Raw genomic sequence first — 16,839 nt, forward strand, 5'->3', positions numbered from 1 at the left:
TGAAGATTAGCACCCAGGAAGTTTGTAAGGCCACATTAAAATTGTTTAAATAATAAAATAAAAAAAAGAGAACATCCACAGGCATGCGCAGGTTATAATTATGTTATATTTTACTCGAATCGAGCCCGTTCGCACTTACAGGTTGCCACTGAAAAAACACACCATTTGAAAAGAGCTTCAAGAAAGTGTTTAAATGCTTGAAAATTTATGGCCACATTTTGTCAGCAAAATGTGAAATGAAGTTGAAAAATTTTAATATTACAATATTTCAATATATATAGATTTTAATATTTCAATATTACAAAGAAATATTATACCAAACTTTAATATATTTCTAGGTCGGTAAAAGTAGGTCAAGCTTAACTGTCTTTGTTGAGACAAAATTTAGTCGACAGAATCCACTGCAAGGATTAAGTGACCGAGACCTTAAATATGAATTTAACTCTGCATAAGAAACCTAGTGACGAAAATTTCACAGTAAGAATCGAGCTTTAATTTGTTAGGAAGGAATATTGTAAACAAAGAGAAACCCCACGGCACACTTTATGTGGTAATACCCACACAGAACGAATTTCATTAAAGAATTAGTATCATTAATAATTCGTCACAGTTAAGGTCAATATATAACAGAGCAGTCAGACCGGACACATATTCTTATGTCACCTTTTTTCTGTTTTGCTCAGGGACATGTTCTACTTAAAGTCCTGGTTTGTCGATTGCATGTCAAACGACGCGATGCAATGACTTATAACATAATGGCCTTGTAATGCTGTAACTTTAATATTTTCACCGAAACTACAGGACATGGTTTTAATTAAAATATATATTAAAAGCTCTATTGGGTCCGGCTTAAAGTACATGTAATTAAATTCAACAAAAACAGGTATTAAAAGTCAAATATAAATTAGTTCTTACGGCAACTATATCTTTCATTTCCATTTGGGTCCGCCGTGTACAATTTCATCGCAAGAAGCAATGTCGCAAGTGCACAGCTTACAGTTAGAAGACATTCATTCAGAAGATTCCCTTGCAAATGAAACTAGGCAGAAGGAGTCAGAAAATCACGATCTTCGCCGCAGAGAGTTAGCTCGCAAGTTTCGTCCAATTTTACGGCTAATGAAACTAACTGGAGAATTCTATGGGGATATTTCAATGGATGACGCTGTAGATGCGGATGCAAGCGTCTTTCCCCGTGTTTATTGTGCGATGGTGTTGCTCGGTCAATGGTTTGTCGTGGTACAGAGCGTCACGAGTCTCTTCATTGAAGGCCTGGCTCAAATGCAGATATTTTTCTTTTTACTAATTTTTAGTATTTGGTATCTGCAATGTGCTGTGGTCAACACGATTTGCCTGTTTACTTTGCCCAAAGGGCGAAAAACGCCATCTCGCCTTGGACAATTTATTAGCAACCTATCCGCTACGACATCTGACATTAGTGGGATTAAAACGTTTCAAGTGAATTTGCTATTGGCTTTCGTTTGCCTTTTTGCTGTCTTCAACACTGTTTGCCTTGTGCTTTTAGATTTTTACCGAAATACCTCGGTACCCCGTTTTCGTCCTTGGAACGGACTATTACCATATCGCTTGATTCAGTTAGGGTTGTATGCTTTTGTCGCCTTTGCATGGGCATTGCCATTTACGTTATTTCATGTCTCATGCAAATTGCTGGTCGGAATATTTGAGAATTTGGAGAAGAAAATATCAACAAAGTGTCCTACTGTTCCAAACATTGAATCACTGAGACAGGAACATCGTAAACTTTGCGAAACAGTCGCTGTCGCAGACAAAGTATTTTCACCTCTCATTCTGGTGGCAGTTGCTTTGGATGTACCTCTGATATGTATCAACTTTTATCAGCTGGTCAAGTCCCCATCTTCAAGCAAAGAAGACATCGCATTTGTTATTAGCATTATTTACTGGTGTATTGCCGTCACGGTAAAATTAGCCTTTATCATGATATCTGGAGTGAAAGTCAACGAGAAGGTGAGATTGCACTTGACAATTCCAATTTTAAGTGTTTTATGTGGCATCATATGTGAAACATGTATGAAAATGTATTTTAAAATATATTTTTGTGCTAGAAATTATATTATAAACATATCTGACAATGCTAATTTTGTGTTCGAATTTATTTTTAGACTGGGGGCTTAATGCAGTCGAACCATGCAACCAACAATATGACATTTGAATGTGCCTTAACCATTCCCAACGTAAATTGATTTTTTCTTAACTTGTTTAGCATCCCTTTGGTAACATTAATAATTCGAATTTATATTTTAACAAGGGACGTAGTGAAGAGTAGTTTGCGGTCCATTGAAGAAATATTTTCTTTACATATCTCTGACAATCATTTTTGGAAAGACATTTTATTTAGAATTCATTGAGATACCGCGAACAAGGAGTACGCGAAACTGTTTACTTATGCTGTCGCCAAATGTTTATCTCGTAGAAAACACACCCTAAACTGCGATACGCGTTCAAAAAAAGGGTCAAAGATTCAGGCTACATATGTTGATCAATGACATAGCATTGTACAACTTATGGTTTACTATAGCAAAATTGAGAATAAAATACTTTATCTAAAACTCAGCTACAATTACTTAAGAACCAAGATGCGGCACAAACAGTAAACAATAACTTTGAAAACAGATTGTGTCAATTTCTTCTCTATTAATGACTTTACTTTCTCTCCTCGTAGATACATAGCTTCTATGACACCTTACACAAAATCACTGTTTCGGGCTGTAAAGAGCACTTAGAGGTTAGTTTGAAACCAAACTGAGAGTATTGCAATATATATCATATTTAGCCAGGGATAGCCGGGGCAAGAAGAGGGGGCGCAAAGGGCAAGTGCTGACTACAAAATCGCCTTAATTGCTTAAAAAGTATTCATGCAGTGGCTAAAATGGTTCATGCATTATTGGATTGGGGGAATAATAATACCAGCAACATCGTTGATAATATAAGAACTTTGTGCCTGATAGGTCAAACATATTACAGAAGAATACAGGCGATGTTACACGAGGCAATTGCAAACAACCCAACATACTTGCATACAAATCGTTCTCGCAAGGTGGTTACCGTCTCTGCATAAAGCGGTATATTGACCATGTTGAGATGTAAGCAAAGCTCCTTTGTAGCGGGGGTGTCAACAATAATATAATAAAAAAGGTTATAATCAGTAGGAAAGGGTGCAGACAGCTGGTAATTTTATAACTGATGGTCGCCTTTGGATGAAAAATAATATTCTTTAAAATGAATGAAGATTTTAAAGTACCTAGAGTGTAAAAAGACGAAATAGTAAAATGTAGCATCTGTAGGAATAGCCGAAAAAAAAAAAAAAAATCGAAGAAATGGAAGATCCGAAAAGGAAAGCAAATAAAACTATCATTTAAGTTAATTAGGAAAATGCAGAAGAAATAATAAAGATGTAGGATTTGGGGATGAAAATCATATACTTACATTTATTATTTTTTTATTTACTTTCTATCAAGTTGTTACAATTTCTGATGCATCTTCGTGGAGAGCCAATCGGATTGTCTGTTGGAGGATTGGCAGTGATGACAAGTCTCTCGTTCTTTCGGTATGTTAAAAATGTAAAACATTTTCTCTACTTTATTCATGGTCTTTTTTCATAATTGTATAATTTTATGAAAGGTTTAATTAAAAAAATATATTTGCATTAAAAGTTTTTCGAATTGCAGATAGACAACTTACATGAGAAAAATGAACTAACTGTATCGTGGAACACGACCCTTTTCAACATAAAGAAAAAAAATGACCTACTTTATTAACGTTTTAATACTAACTATAACATATTTAAGGTTTGACTTTTTTTCAAAATTCAATTTTAAGGCAATGAAAACAGCTTATCCAAATAGGAAAGGTGTTGCTTCAATTTGCGCATTACTATACAAATCCGTTATTTGCATCGCAGGGCGAACGCTTACGCGATTAGGTGATCAAATCTTGTATCAAACGTAGCGCCACCGGCCGCCAGTCTCAAGGGCAAATTAATAAACGAAGTTTAAAGAGCGCTAGGAAAGTTGTAATCTAAAGTAATATAATTAAATTTGAATGAATTTGTCGACTAAACGCTGTCTGTAATAGGCCATGAATCACCCAGCTTTTAATAAACAATACACATTAGTCTCCGCAAATTAGTGGTCGTAACGCCCCGTTGAAAACCTTAAATAGACCGCCAATCAGCCAGATGCAAAAGATGGTAATAGCTTAGTCAAAATAACTATTTTTTTTTTGTTTCTTTGCAGCTCGTCGGGATAGTCATCTCATATTTCGCAGTCTTAATAACTCTGCCAAGTTAAAATTTGATAAAAATCTCAACAAGTTTAAAATGTAGAAGGAGGTCTAAGATGCTATTTGCAAGGAAGTTGAATATTATTGTTGCGATAGCAATGATATAACATAATAAATTATTGTATCACTCAGATAACATGAGTTCCATAAGGAACTCGCCACGGAAGTAAGACATAATACTCTAAGACAAGGTCAATATGCTGCCCTAAGATAACAAGAGTTCCATAAGGAGCTCACCAACCAAGTAAGACATAATAAATGTACCAAGAGGTCGCTGTGCTGCTTTCAGATAACATGAGTTCCATAAGAAACGTACCACCCAAGTAAAACAAAACAATGTGCCACGAGGTCAATAAGCTGCCCTCAGATATCATGAGTTCCATAAGGAACTCACCATCTAAGTAAGACATAATAATGTGCCATAAGGTCAATATGCTGCCCTCAGATAACATAAGTTCCTTAACCCTATTCAGACCGGGGGGGGGGGCTTTTGAGGCCCGCGCTGACTTTGAACTTTTATAACTTTTTTAAGATTTAACCAGACGCTGCCAAACTTTTTGAGTTTTCCTAAAATTTATCTAGCAACAATTTGGTAGGGTTGGATGATGTGATAGGAACTTGACATCACCATGGCAACGGCATTTTGACAGGCATGTTTTTCCAAATTTGTAAATTTACGTGTTTCTGTTAATAAAAATCAACTTAAATGGAATTATTTTTACATTTTTACGGGTTTAAAGCACATTTTTATTTATTTTGAGTACTTTGCAGTGATTTTGGGTGGTTTTCTGGCATTTTGGAAAAAATTTTGAAATCCAAGATGGCGGATCCAAGATGGCGGCTGTTTTACATCATGATGTAATTGTCACGTGATGTGACGTCACCATCCCACGTGACATATACCAAAAGAAAGAGTTTCGCACATACAATATATCCTATAAGTTTCATGGTGATTGCTTAAATATTCTGGAAGTTACATTACGGTATTCCTAGGGCGTAACAACATACAAACGTAAACAAAAAAAACACGTTTCTGAATTTGCATTTTATGGATTTTTGTGTTTTAGTGGTGGGAAACGACCAGATGAATTTATATTTTGATTGTTCATGAAAGTAACCTCCTGTTGCGATTTTTCAATTCATGTCTTATCATAAGTTAAGTTTGTTCGTTGTTTATACAGTCAAATAAAGTTCATGCAGAGTAAGTTCATGACAAAGTTTTGTTAGGGCTTCAAAGACATTTTTCGAACTGTTTCCCGAAAGAGAGTTATATGTAGCTTCCAGAACGTAAAAAAAAGCATTGTCCGGCTCAGGTACTTATTTGTAATGATTTTGTCAAATGCGTTTTCCAGATCTTTGATGCTAACCTTGTGTACATCACGTGTTTGTCAAATTTCCTGCTGAAGAACTAATTGTTTTTCAATGTTTCTGATATCATTCTTATCCTCAAGGATATATTTAATTGTCAAGTCTTTTTATGGATCGTCACTTTTTTCATATTTCAACTATCCTGATATAAACAGAGCGAAGTTTGCAGTAAATGTGATCAAATTATTTATATTGCTTTATCACGGTGAAAGCGCGGAAGATTAATATTATATGATAACTAGTTTTGAAGGTGAAGTTATTAATAACAATAAAATTTTGAAAGCAAGTAATGACTTACCGCAGAGCACTTTAAAGCACATCTATGCATTATCTTGGAGATAAAAAGGTGATGTAGTTGTGCTTGTGACATAAAATACTTTGGCACGCCTGTGATAGTCGCCGCCTTGAAGAAAAGACCTTGTGGAGTTTCTTTCTAAGTCATAGGCAATATTATTACTATATAGCAACAGTTCTTTAGAAACAGTGGGCAACCAAACAGGTGCACAACGGTTATGAAGAATTGGATGAAGAGCATCCTTGATCGTGAATAAATAGCAGGGGAGAAAGGATTTGCACTAGAAGACATGCAGATGAAAAAGATAATAAGAAAAAGACACTGGGTGGACTTTAGTCCAGTCCCTGAACTCTCTCTTCCGCGCGCCCTTTATAGGGGCTGAACCCAGGTGCGTGAAGAGAGAGTCCAGGATAACTTGCATGCGCATGCGCCAGTTTTTCCCCCAAAATTGGGTGAAAAAAACATATTTGGCAGCACTTTTGAAAACGCGCGCGCACAATTGACGACTTCAACTACGCGACCGAGTACTAAAGCTGGATCACCGGAATAACTTTAAAAAGCCTAGCTTTCCAGTCAGTGTCTACTAAAAGCTAACGGCCAAAACACAAATCGCTATCCGTCAGCTACTCCTAGTTTTGTAGCTGTTTATTGAATTATATTTGGATGCAATTGAGCACAGCTTTTTTCATGCATTTATTCGCGCGCTTGGTCGCGTAGTTAAATTCGTCATTTGAGCGAGCATTTAGCGCGCACGTCCCAAGCGAGTGACGCCACACTCCTCGCTTCTGATTGGTTCGTTCTGAGCATGCGCATGCAAGTTATCCTGGACTCTCTCTTTGCACGCCTGGGTTCAACCCCTATAAAGGGCGCGCAGAAGAGAGAGTTCAGGGACTGGACTAGGTGGACTTATGACGTCAACCACTTAGGACCGTAGAGCCAAGAAACTCGATTAACGGTTAAAAAAAACTGTTTTTTGGAGAAATTTCAGCATATTAAGGGTTAACTACTCAAAAACGCACATACGCATTTTGTCTTTTTGAATTTGCGTTAGTTACAGCGGAGTTTGTTGCCATAAAGTAATCCTGCACTAGAAAGCCATTCTCTGGCGGAGCTTTGATCTTTTTTTGTTTGCCTATCACTCGTAAACGAAGCTTGAGAGTGCAACCTTAAGGTGTGAATAGGTAGTCGCCAAAAAAATGCAATTACAACATTATTCCTTTCAGTACATATCATTGTATCTGATTTGCTTTCTTTTTTAATTTTCATTTCAGATTGTAGGGATAATCACATCATACCTTGCAGTGCTGTTAACTTTACCAACTTAAGGTGGCTGAATACAGTTTTTACGTGACTCAAAGGCGCGCGCTACGATTTTCTGCTTGACGTCATTATTGCTCGCGCGCGCTAAAATGGCGCTAGCAACTCTAAACAGAAACGAAAAAGAGTTCCATCTGTTTTACCGCTTTTTACCACATTTTTATACAAAAGAAAACTTCAAAATACTTTCAGATACGTCTTGAAACCTGGGACGGAAAACAATACGACAAAAAAGGTGGATAAACAGCCGACAGAGAAGTTTTAATTCTGTCTTTCATTATCGCTAGCGACGCATGGCGTCATATTAGCGCGCGCTCGCACGCGCAATTTGATTCACTTCGGAGGTCGTAAAAGCCAGATTTTGATCCAGAATTTCTCGAAAACCTACCGTACAACCTATTATGAAACTTTCACAATTAAATGTAAGGGGTGAACCACGTCCACAGCCAAAATTTTGAAAAAATCTGTAAGACAGATTTTGAGCTATTTTAAAAATCGGCAAAACATCACATTTTCCTATTTTGCGAAAAATCTGTCTTACAGATTTTTATATTATTTTGCATGAACGATAAATCAAGGCCAATTTCTTATTTCTGAAAATTTTGAGGTAGGTTCGTACGGGTAGATTTTGAGAAAAAGGCCGTTTAAACTACTAGTGCCAGTCCCCTCTTAAGCACTCGGCCGTTCATTTAAGCTGTTTATTAGCATTTTTATTTTCTAAATATCGCATAAGATGGTTTTAGGATGTAACAAACAGTGATAAGAGAAAGACAAAACTTTTCTGGAGATTGTACAAGAGAGTTAAAGGTTGGACTGATTTGCCCTCTCAAAACTGTATTAAGCCACCTTAATATTGAAGATAGGCCTGGATTAAACGATATTATAAAATAACTCAGATACTACGCGCGCTCTGATTGGTCAAATTGTTCAAAAAACCTATGTACTATTGTACCGGTAAACTCCCGCTTCCGTCCAGACATGGTCGCACAACGCTCGATTACGCAAAAGGACGAAGAATTATCGTTAGTTTAATATCTTCTTTTGGTCTATCTGATTGTTAAAACGGAGAATATGGTTCTCAATGTGAAAATTTACTGAGGGTGGATCACAAAAACAAATTTTCCCACTCACCACAGTTGGAGCGAAGTAACTAGAGAAAAAAACGAAAACGCAGAGAAAAACATATGAGAAGGAACACAATAAACAGGTCGGCTTTCATCGGACTGGAAAAATATTAAAAACATGGAAATCGTTCCATTCAACATTTACTCGGAAATATTATTTGAAAGGAATTAAAACTGCATCAAATTGGTCGCAATGAAAGCTTACTTGAATTATTTTGATGGCAGAAACTTACGCTGAGTCCTTGCGCTTGAATTATAATTTTAGTTTTATATGCTTTCAGTGCTTTCTGCCAAGTCTGTTATTCGGCGAAAACAAAAGAATACGAAATAAATAAAATAGCTTTAATGGGATGTTGGGAGAACACCCCAAAAGCTTGTAAATCACTCGCCTGCGGCTCGAGATTTACAAGCTTTTCTCGTGTTCTCCCAACATCCCGCGTGGTTTTATTACGCCAGTAAAGCCCTAGAAAGCGCGGTCTATTGCTTAAATAAGCAATACCAACAGCGGCCATAAAGAAGACGCTTTATTTGTACAATTACATTTCACGCAAAAGAACTCTTGCTTTTATTAAATGTGTAAATACAAAAATTATAGAGTGGTTTCAGTCGATTATCGAAAGTAATTTGTTTTTGCCATAGTTTTGTGTTTTTAAGCTAAGCTTAGTGATTGGCTTTAAAAAAAATCATGCTGTTTGGAATAACCGCAACATAAAAATCGAAGGCAAAACACTTTTTTTATAAAAACTGGTTCAAAAAAAAATATTCTACGTATTAAAGACCTTCTTCAAGACGACGGTAATTTCCTTTCTTTTAATCAATTCTCCGAAAAATTTCATCTTGAAACACCTTTCACTTTATATTTTGGATTGATAAATTGCATTCCGTCGAATTGGAAATTAGTAATAAAAAGAAATCCCCGGCAAATGCCGGAAAATGAAAATACAACTAATCAAATCTCTACCAAAACCGTCTACTCCGTTATGATAAAAAACGCCTTTTTACCCCCCACCGCTGAAGGCAAAATCTTAAGGTATGGTTTTAATCCAGCAAACATAAACAGAGTTTATGAATTACCTTTCCAGATAAAAAATGACATTAAGATATCAATGTTTCAATTCAAGATTATTCATAATATTCTTCCAACAAAGGTTAGCCTTTTTAAGGCCAAAATATCGGATAATGACATATGCCCTCAATGTCTCACTGACAGACATTCTTTAGATCACATGTTTTTGCACTGTCCTTCAACTTTAGCTTTTTGGAATTTATTTCAAAATTGGTGGTCCAGCAAAACTAAAGAAAATATTACCTTATTAAACTCTATGATTTTATATGGAATTTTTGACAACAAGATTCACATGTACGCTTTAAACTACACGCTTCTTATTGCTAAGTACTCCATATACTGTAAAAGCTTACACGACGAAAAATTATGTTTCAACAGCTTTCTCGCACTCTTAATGGACAAACTTAATATACAAAGAGAGATTGCCATACAAAATAACAGTCTTAATAAGTTCAATCAAACATACGGAAATCTCTTGTAATTTTTTTTTTTTTCTTTTATATTTTTTCCTTTTTTTTTTCTTTTTTTTTTTCTCTGTGCATTATTCTTTTTTTAAAAAAAAAAAAAAAAAACTAAATTATTTTGTCGTAACTTGTTTTTTTTTTTCATTGTAACTAAATATGATAGTTATATGCATTGTTCATAAAATTATAATCTCAAGTAGCTAATCTCAATATCCTGTAAAACGCTTCTGTTATATGTACGCTGTATGGTCTACTGTAACTTAATCTTGTAAATACTATCAACACTAATAAACAAAACAAAAAAAACAAAAACAAAAAAAAAAAAAAAAAAAAATGCTGTTTTTTAACTTATCATAAATAAAACCAAAACCAATCGTGACTCGCTCAGGTACGTTTTCACCCACCCCGCGCCAGTTACAGTAGTAACATGTACTCGCTTCGTCTTTTGATTGGTTTACTGGATTGTCCGTTCATTTGTGATTGGCCAAATCGATAACTTTAGTTTTGGTTCTTCTGCACTCGATTGAAAACCGCTCTTAATGTGATAATGCAAATAGGAATCATCATAACTATGAATCGTCAGTATACTTGCCATCAAGTCAATTAGGCAACGGTGAGACAACAAACTTATCTTGAATGGTAATGTAACCATGACTATCTTTGACAACATTTTTATATGTTATACAATGTATTTTAAGTCTTGGCTGTGTAAATTATATCATAAGTAACATACATCACATGTATACTCCAATGCAATAATACTAAAATGGATCATGGCGAAACGCAGCTCATTAGTTAGGCTAGAGGACAGGAAATTGTCAGAACGTTAACGTTTATATGTATATATATTAATCAAATAATTATATTTTGAAACACAGAGTTTCGCATCCCATAATCACTCAGTTGAAACGAGGCCCAATTTATGATTAAAGTACTTATTGTTCCGTCGTTTAACCATCATGATTTACACAGTAACGATTACTTTGGCAAAGACAACATAACCGTAAAGTAGGAGACAATCACTCCGACAATCTGAAAAAAAAAGATAAAATAAAACAATTTGAAAAATACAGCACAGTTACTGTCTAGTAAATAATAAAGATAGTAAATTTCAAGCTCGGTAATAAGTTACAAAGATGAGACGTTCAACATGACACGAGCTTGGGACAAAGAAAAATCCTGAACGGGAATCGAACCCTTGGCCTCCCAAATACCGGTTGGGCGTTCTAACCAACTGAGCTACGAGAGACTCGTTGTTACGGCTGGGCCATAATAAATAATAAAGATGAGATGTATATTTAATTTGTCATTTTACTGCCGAAACGAGAAGATGAATTATCTAAACTAATTAACGCCAGACCCTACGATACTTTGCTGTGTACAAATTCGAGCATCAAATTGATATTAAATGGTCATTTTTGTAGCATTTGCTACGAAGCTTAGCAAACATTCAGTTATTTTCTTCCCCTAAAATCCCTTCACAGGAGATGCTGATAGGAACTGTACTAGTAAATAAATATTGTCTATGTGTGATCACCAGACATTTTCATTACTTTTGCTGTGCGCAAAATCTGTGCTAACACCACGTAATTATTAAAAATACACTAGGAAAACATAGAATAAATATGCACTGACACCACGAAAAAAATGTGTTATGTAACACTGTAACTCTGTCTGTAATTTAAGATAATGAAGACGAAGCTGAAAAGCTTTACCGTCAGAGACATGGATTTTGTTATGATTCCCAATCCTCCGATAGAGAGCCCCTTTGGGTCACCTTGTAGGTCCAGCATAAACATCACTAGCTAAAAGACGGTTACAAAGAAAGGTTAACTCAATTCTCACATCTAAAGATTGTTTGTTTGTTTGTTTGTCTTTTTTTCTTATGTTTAATTTTAATTTCCAAGCGTTCTATTTTTTTTTCCGATTGAGGTAGTAAGCTAAAGCGATACTTCTTGGGGAGGGGGGAGCTATGTTTAAAATATCGTGCGAAGTTAAATAAGGGCATTTGAGCTGGTATTTTAGTTTTCAGGCTACAACGTAGTTGTACTACGTCGACATTCAAACACTTTTGCACCTTTCAACGTTCGAAGAGCTTTGCGTGTTTGAGTTACTTGATAAAAAAAAAATCGTAAGCGTGTGTAAAGAAAACAAGCTAGTACCTTTACTTCGTCTTCTTTTGTAACGGGAAAAGTTTGTAACGTCTTTTGGAAGCCCTGAATCTGAAAGAGAAATTTCAAGATTCGGGAAGATGAATTATCAAGGCGCGATGGTTTTACAAGTCACATCGTTTATATTAATTTGATGAGTAATTTTAGAGGCGAATGCGAAAAAAATCCTAAAAAACGACTTTAATGAAAAGGGAACAAAAATAAAAGGAAATAATAAATATAAAATAAAATTATACGAATAACCGGCATAGCTAATCGAACGTTCGAAAATCGAACTCAATCGAACACCAGACTTTCAGTGAGTTCGATTTCCGAACAAATCGAACTCAATCGAACAGATCGAACCTAATCGAACCCAATCAATCAGATTGGGTTCGATTGAGTTCGGTAACCGAACTAATTCGAACACAATTAAATGGATTGCGGTCGATTGGCTCTGGTAAACCTATACATACAAAGCAAGCCCGTCGAAAGCAGGTTTTTCTTGCGCATTTTTACAGTTTATTCAATAACAGAAACCCCTGTCCGCAGTTATGAGAACAGAACAAAACAGAACAAAAATATCGTTATTCCCGCTTGCGTGTTCAATAATTATTGCACCATTTCCTTTTTTAAAAACATCTTACTGTCGTGATAGAAAGGATAAATAGTAAATGCAACAGTAATTTTTTTTCCTCAGGTCAAAATCAAAGTAAATGATCAGATGTTCGTGTAGATTGATTTCTTGGCCTGGGTGTCAAGGGTTATCTTGTCCCGCGGCGCTCTTTAGCCTGCGTGGCCGGCGTTCAAAGGGGAAGGAGAACGGGAGTTCGAGCGCGAAGCGCGAGGTGCGAGGAGAGAGCGCGAACTCCCCTTCTCCTTCCCCTTTGAACGCCGGCCACGCAGGCTACGCGCTCTTATGATTGTACTGCTTGTCTTTTGTGGCAAAAAAGAGAGCGGATTGAATTCCCTCGTACCTCGGTTTATTTCGTTGGCATCTGTTCCCGGTTCTCTTGAAACTCACAAAAACATCTTCTGTTAAGTTATCGAAGCATTTACAGGCCACAGGGAAGAAACTAGTTCACGTTGAATCGGGTTGAAGGTGACCTAATTGTCCGCGCTCGTTTGCAATTCGGAATGCACGGCCTTTATCGCCGATTTTCTTTAAAACATCGAAAACTTCGCCATCCTTGACGTCAAAGCGGCATTCCTGGTAGCCTTCTACTATGCATTTGAAGCTTACAACCCACAGAGCATCTGAAGCCATTTCTGCGACCACGTGCTAAACTCCGGGCTGAAGTAACTCGAGCTTCCAAGATCTGGTTATAGATTTTCAACGCCGGTTTTACAAAAATCAAGAGTTCGAAAATCGAACGTTCGATTGAGTTCGATTGAATATTTTTCTTTTCGGTGAGTTCGATTTGGTTCGATTGCCGAACTCAATCGAACTCAATCCATGAATTGAGTTCGATTGAGTTCGATTGAGTTCGATTGAAATTTAGTTCGATTGGGTTCGATTTGCTATGCCGGGGAATAAATAACAAAAGAGAAGAAGCCAACTTTGGTTATAGTAAGATAATTGATGGCTTCAAACAAAATTTCCTCCCGTGTCATATACCTTTTCGCTGACATTGGATCCAAATAACATGATAATCCCAAAGATGCTAGCTCCAGCCAGAAGCCAGAAGAGGTTAGCTATAAGAGCCATCAATCTTTCTTCCTGGGGTAAGTTGACGAGTTGGTAGAAAATGAAACATATCAGTGGGATGTACACAGAAACCATCACGAGGAGGAGAGGAGCTAGCACCTTGTCGGCAAGCTCGACCACTTCACATAGTTTTTGATACTCCGTCTTCAAAGACGCCACGTCTATTGAGTTTGAACGCATTGACGACATTCGTTTGTGCAGCTCATCAAATATCTCTTCCAGTATTGAGCATGTAATAAAGAAGAAGAGAATTGGAAGAAACCACACACCACAACCTATAATTATGAACACCGCTGAAATTATAGAAAAGCCAAACCATTGATTAAAAGGTAAAGAAGATGTAAGATTTAAGCCCAAAAGTAGATCAGAAAGCAAACAACCCACTGAAGAAACCGTGACGACAAAAATGAAACAAATGATCCCCTTTTTAGACTTATTTTTCACCTGTACTAAATTAACATTTCCGTTGACAACAAGTACACCCCGGATAAAACATTCGAATCGAGATTTCGTTGTATCTGCCGAAGGCGTGCACAGAACAAGTAAGGAAATTGTGCCACAAAGTGCGATTAGCAGACACCATAAAGTGATCATGATGAAAAAATAGATGTTATCTCCAGTGATAATATTGACGAAGGCCATAACAAAATTCAACCACAAACCAGAAACTATCACACCACAATAAATTCGCTGAAGATAGACCCCTTTTCTGCAACGACCACTCGCATGTATCAATTGTTTCAAGCTTGTGTCTCCAAAGTACATTCCAAGCAGCTTCATCAGTTTTAGCACCGGAGTGTATATCTCATCGATTGTTTTAAGCAGCCCTTTGTTGACACTTTCTTGATCTGAAATCGAGTCGTTGACTGTTGGAACATCGTTCGTCGTAGCTTGAACTGAAATCAAGGAAGACAATATTTTGGGATCCCCGAGCACCCAAGCTTCGTTAGGTGTCACTCGAGAAGTCATGGCTTAATGATAAAAAAATACAAAACTGGTTGCTGTTGAGTTTTTGGAAACGTATCAGGTTTCACTTCGTTAGCAGTCTTAAAAATTAATTACTCTCTTTGAATTTACTTTTGTTTCTTTTCAGCTTAAATAACGTATGGAGTTAGGATAGCTCTTATTCTTAATTGAGATTAAAAATTCATTTCCAAACAAAGTAGGGTCAATTTAAACAGCATTTGATTAGGACTTCGTTTCCCTGACTTGTTTAGTAGATATCGTGAATTAAACTAGTAGTAAAAATATGATGAGTTAATAATTGCATTTGAATTCCGATGGTCTCAGTGAAAATAACAGTAGTGTAAAAATGATTACCACCATCGAATGTTTAAAAATCCTTTAGAAAAAAATAATTAATGTATGGATGTTTGTTTGTTTCTTACTTGAGAAATGAACAGCTGTACTTGTATTATTTACGAATGCAATATAAAAACAATGATGACCGCTATATCACTCGCTGCTTCCCTTTTAATTTCAAGTGAGTTGTAAGGCATTACATAAAAACAAAATACCTCAAAGCTTTTGAGAAAAGGAAAGGGAGGAACTCTGTCATCTACAATTATTATTATTACTAAAGCAATGTGCTACTCATTTACTCTGAAAAATCTAAGTTGACGTGCTTAATCTACCTTGGTTTTCTTTTATAAACTTTGTATTCTTCCTGGGGAGATAAAATACGAGGCTTGTATGCAAAAAGAAAATGTTTCTATAAGTGAAATATTGCTTTTGGGACCACCTATGGGCTATTTCCATTGAGCATTATATCAATAAACTTTCTCAAAGCACTGAATGATTTATGTCCCTGTCCCAATACAATAGAATCCCGATTTCTCGAACCTCCAGGAAAAACGAAAATTCCGTCGAGAAATCAGGAGATTCCAGATATCGGAGGAAGGAGAAGGGGGGGGGGGGGGGATAAAGTGAAGTGCCATCCATAGGAAACGACAATTGGTTCGAGTCTTCCAAAGAAGGAGTTTCGACAAACGAAGGGTTCGTGAAATCGGGATTCAACTGTTTTCTATTGTCAATTCATTTTTTTTTTTCGGGTAATTAGCGCGGCATATTTGTCATTGTAGAATATATTTGTTCATGTTGCGGTATGTTACCATGACAACTTTCTCCCATTTTTGAAGCGGTTCAAAATTACGTTCAAAATAACGTTGACTTGAGTAGAAAATTCTAGTGGACGAGCTTCGCCTCCCTCGAGATATATTCCTTGAGTAATTAGACGCAACATATTTACCGACAATATAACGATTGTATAGAGAGGTATTTTTCTTCTGAGAAAGGGGTAAGTTGGCAAATAAGGCCTCCCTTATTTTGATCTCAGGCGATCTAATAATTTATAGATTATTAGAAGCCCAAAAAAGGGTTTCACTTTTACACGTAATTCAAATTTGGCTGAAATACAACTGGTCTTAGCCAATCACTTTTTTAAGAAATGTTTTAGCCTGTAGTATAAGGGTTCTATGAAAATGAGTTTGATTTGCATGAAAATGGACCTGTAGGTGAAACTGATTTTCATATGAATGGTTTCGCACGTAGACTCGTTTTGAAACAGAGGCAAAGGGTAACTCGGAAATGGCCAATTTGTTTCTTCTTGATATCCCATGCAAGGCAAAGGCTCAAAGAAATTGTGTACTTGCAAACAATGCTGAGACATTTTGGTACAGTAAACCATGTTGTAAAGTCAGTTACTTTAAAAGGCCAACACTAGGGTACCTTTAACCTCCGTTAGTGTTGCCGTCTTTGGTAACTAATGTTGACATTATGAAGATGTTATTCGTATTGCTGGTAAACCCTGCAAGTTTAAACTAAAGCTATTTGTCAACGTTATTGGGGCATTCCCCATCATATATATTTGCTGACAAAATTTAAAAAATAAAAAGAATCAAGGGCTTTATCGTTAGAGACATGGATTTAGTGATAACAACCAGTCACCCAATAGAAAGACCCTTTGGGTCACCTTAAAGATCCAGCAGGAACATCACTGACTGATGGAAAAAAATAAGATCATCAGCGGCG

At 36.4% G+C, this 16,839-nt stretch overlaps 2 protein-coding genes across 2 annotated transcripts; one reads left to right on the forward strand and one right to left on the reverse strand.

Moving 5' to 3' along the window:
* The first annotated feature begins 9 nt into the window (after window positions 1-9).
* Window positions 10-5,290, forward strand: LOC144656747 (uncharacterized). Its single transcript, XM_078516980.1, has 4 exons — window positions 10-1,983; window positions 2,699-2,761; window positions 3,495-3,583; window positions 4,272-5,290. Exons 1-4 carry the CDS (start codon window positions 976-978, stop codon window positions 4,282-4,284), a joined length of 1,173 nt encoding a protein of 390 aa, XP_078373106.1. The 5' UTR covers window positions 10-975; the 3' UTR covers window positions 4,285-5,290.
* Window positions 5,291-10,332: 5,042 nt separating this feature from the next.
* LOC144658199 (uncharacterized) lies at window positions 10,333-14,902 on the reverse strand. The gene is made up of 4 exons (XM_078518569.1): window positions 13,720-14,902; window positions 12,114-12,173; window positions 11,667-11,756; window positions 10,333-10,983 (listed from the first exon to the last, which is right to left on the reverse strand). The coding sequence occupies exons 1-4, from the start codon at window positions 14,776-14,778 to the stop codon at window positions 10,930-10,932; spliced, it is 1,263 nt and encodes a 420-aa protein (XP_078374695.1). The 5' UTR covers window positions 14,779-14,902; the 3' UTR covers window positions 10,333-10,929.
* Window positions 14,903-16,839: the final 1,937 nt, after the last annotated feature.

The sequence above is a fragment of the Oculina patagonica genome, chromosome 6, assembly GCF_052425735.1.
Source record: "Oculina patagonica isolate OP01 chromosome 6, crgOcupat, whole genome shotgun sequence".
Taxonomy (NCBI): domain Eukaryota; kingdom Metazoa; phylum Cnidaria; class Anthozoa; order Scleractinia; family Oculinidae; genus Oculina; species Oculina patagonica.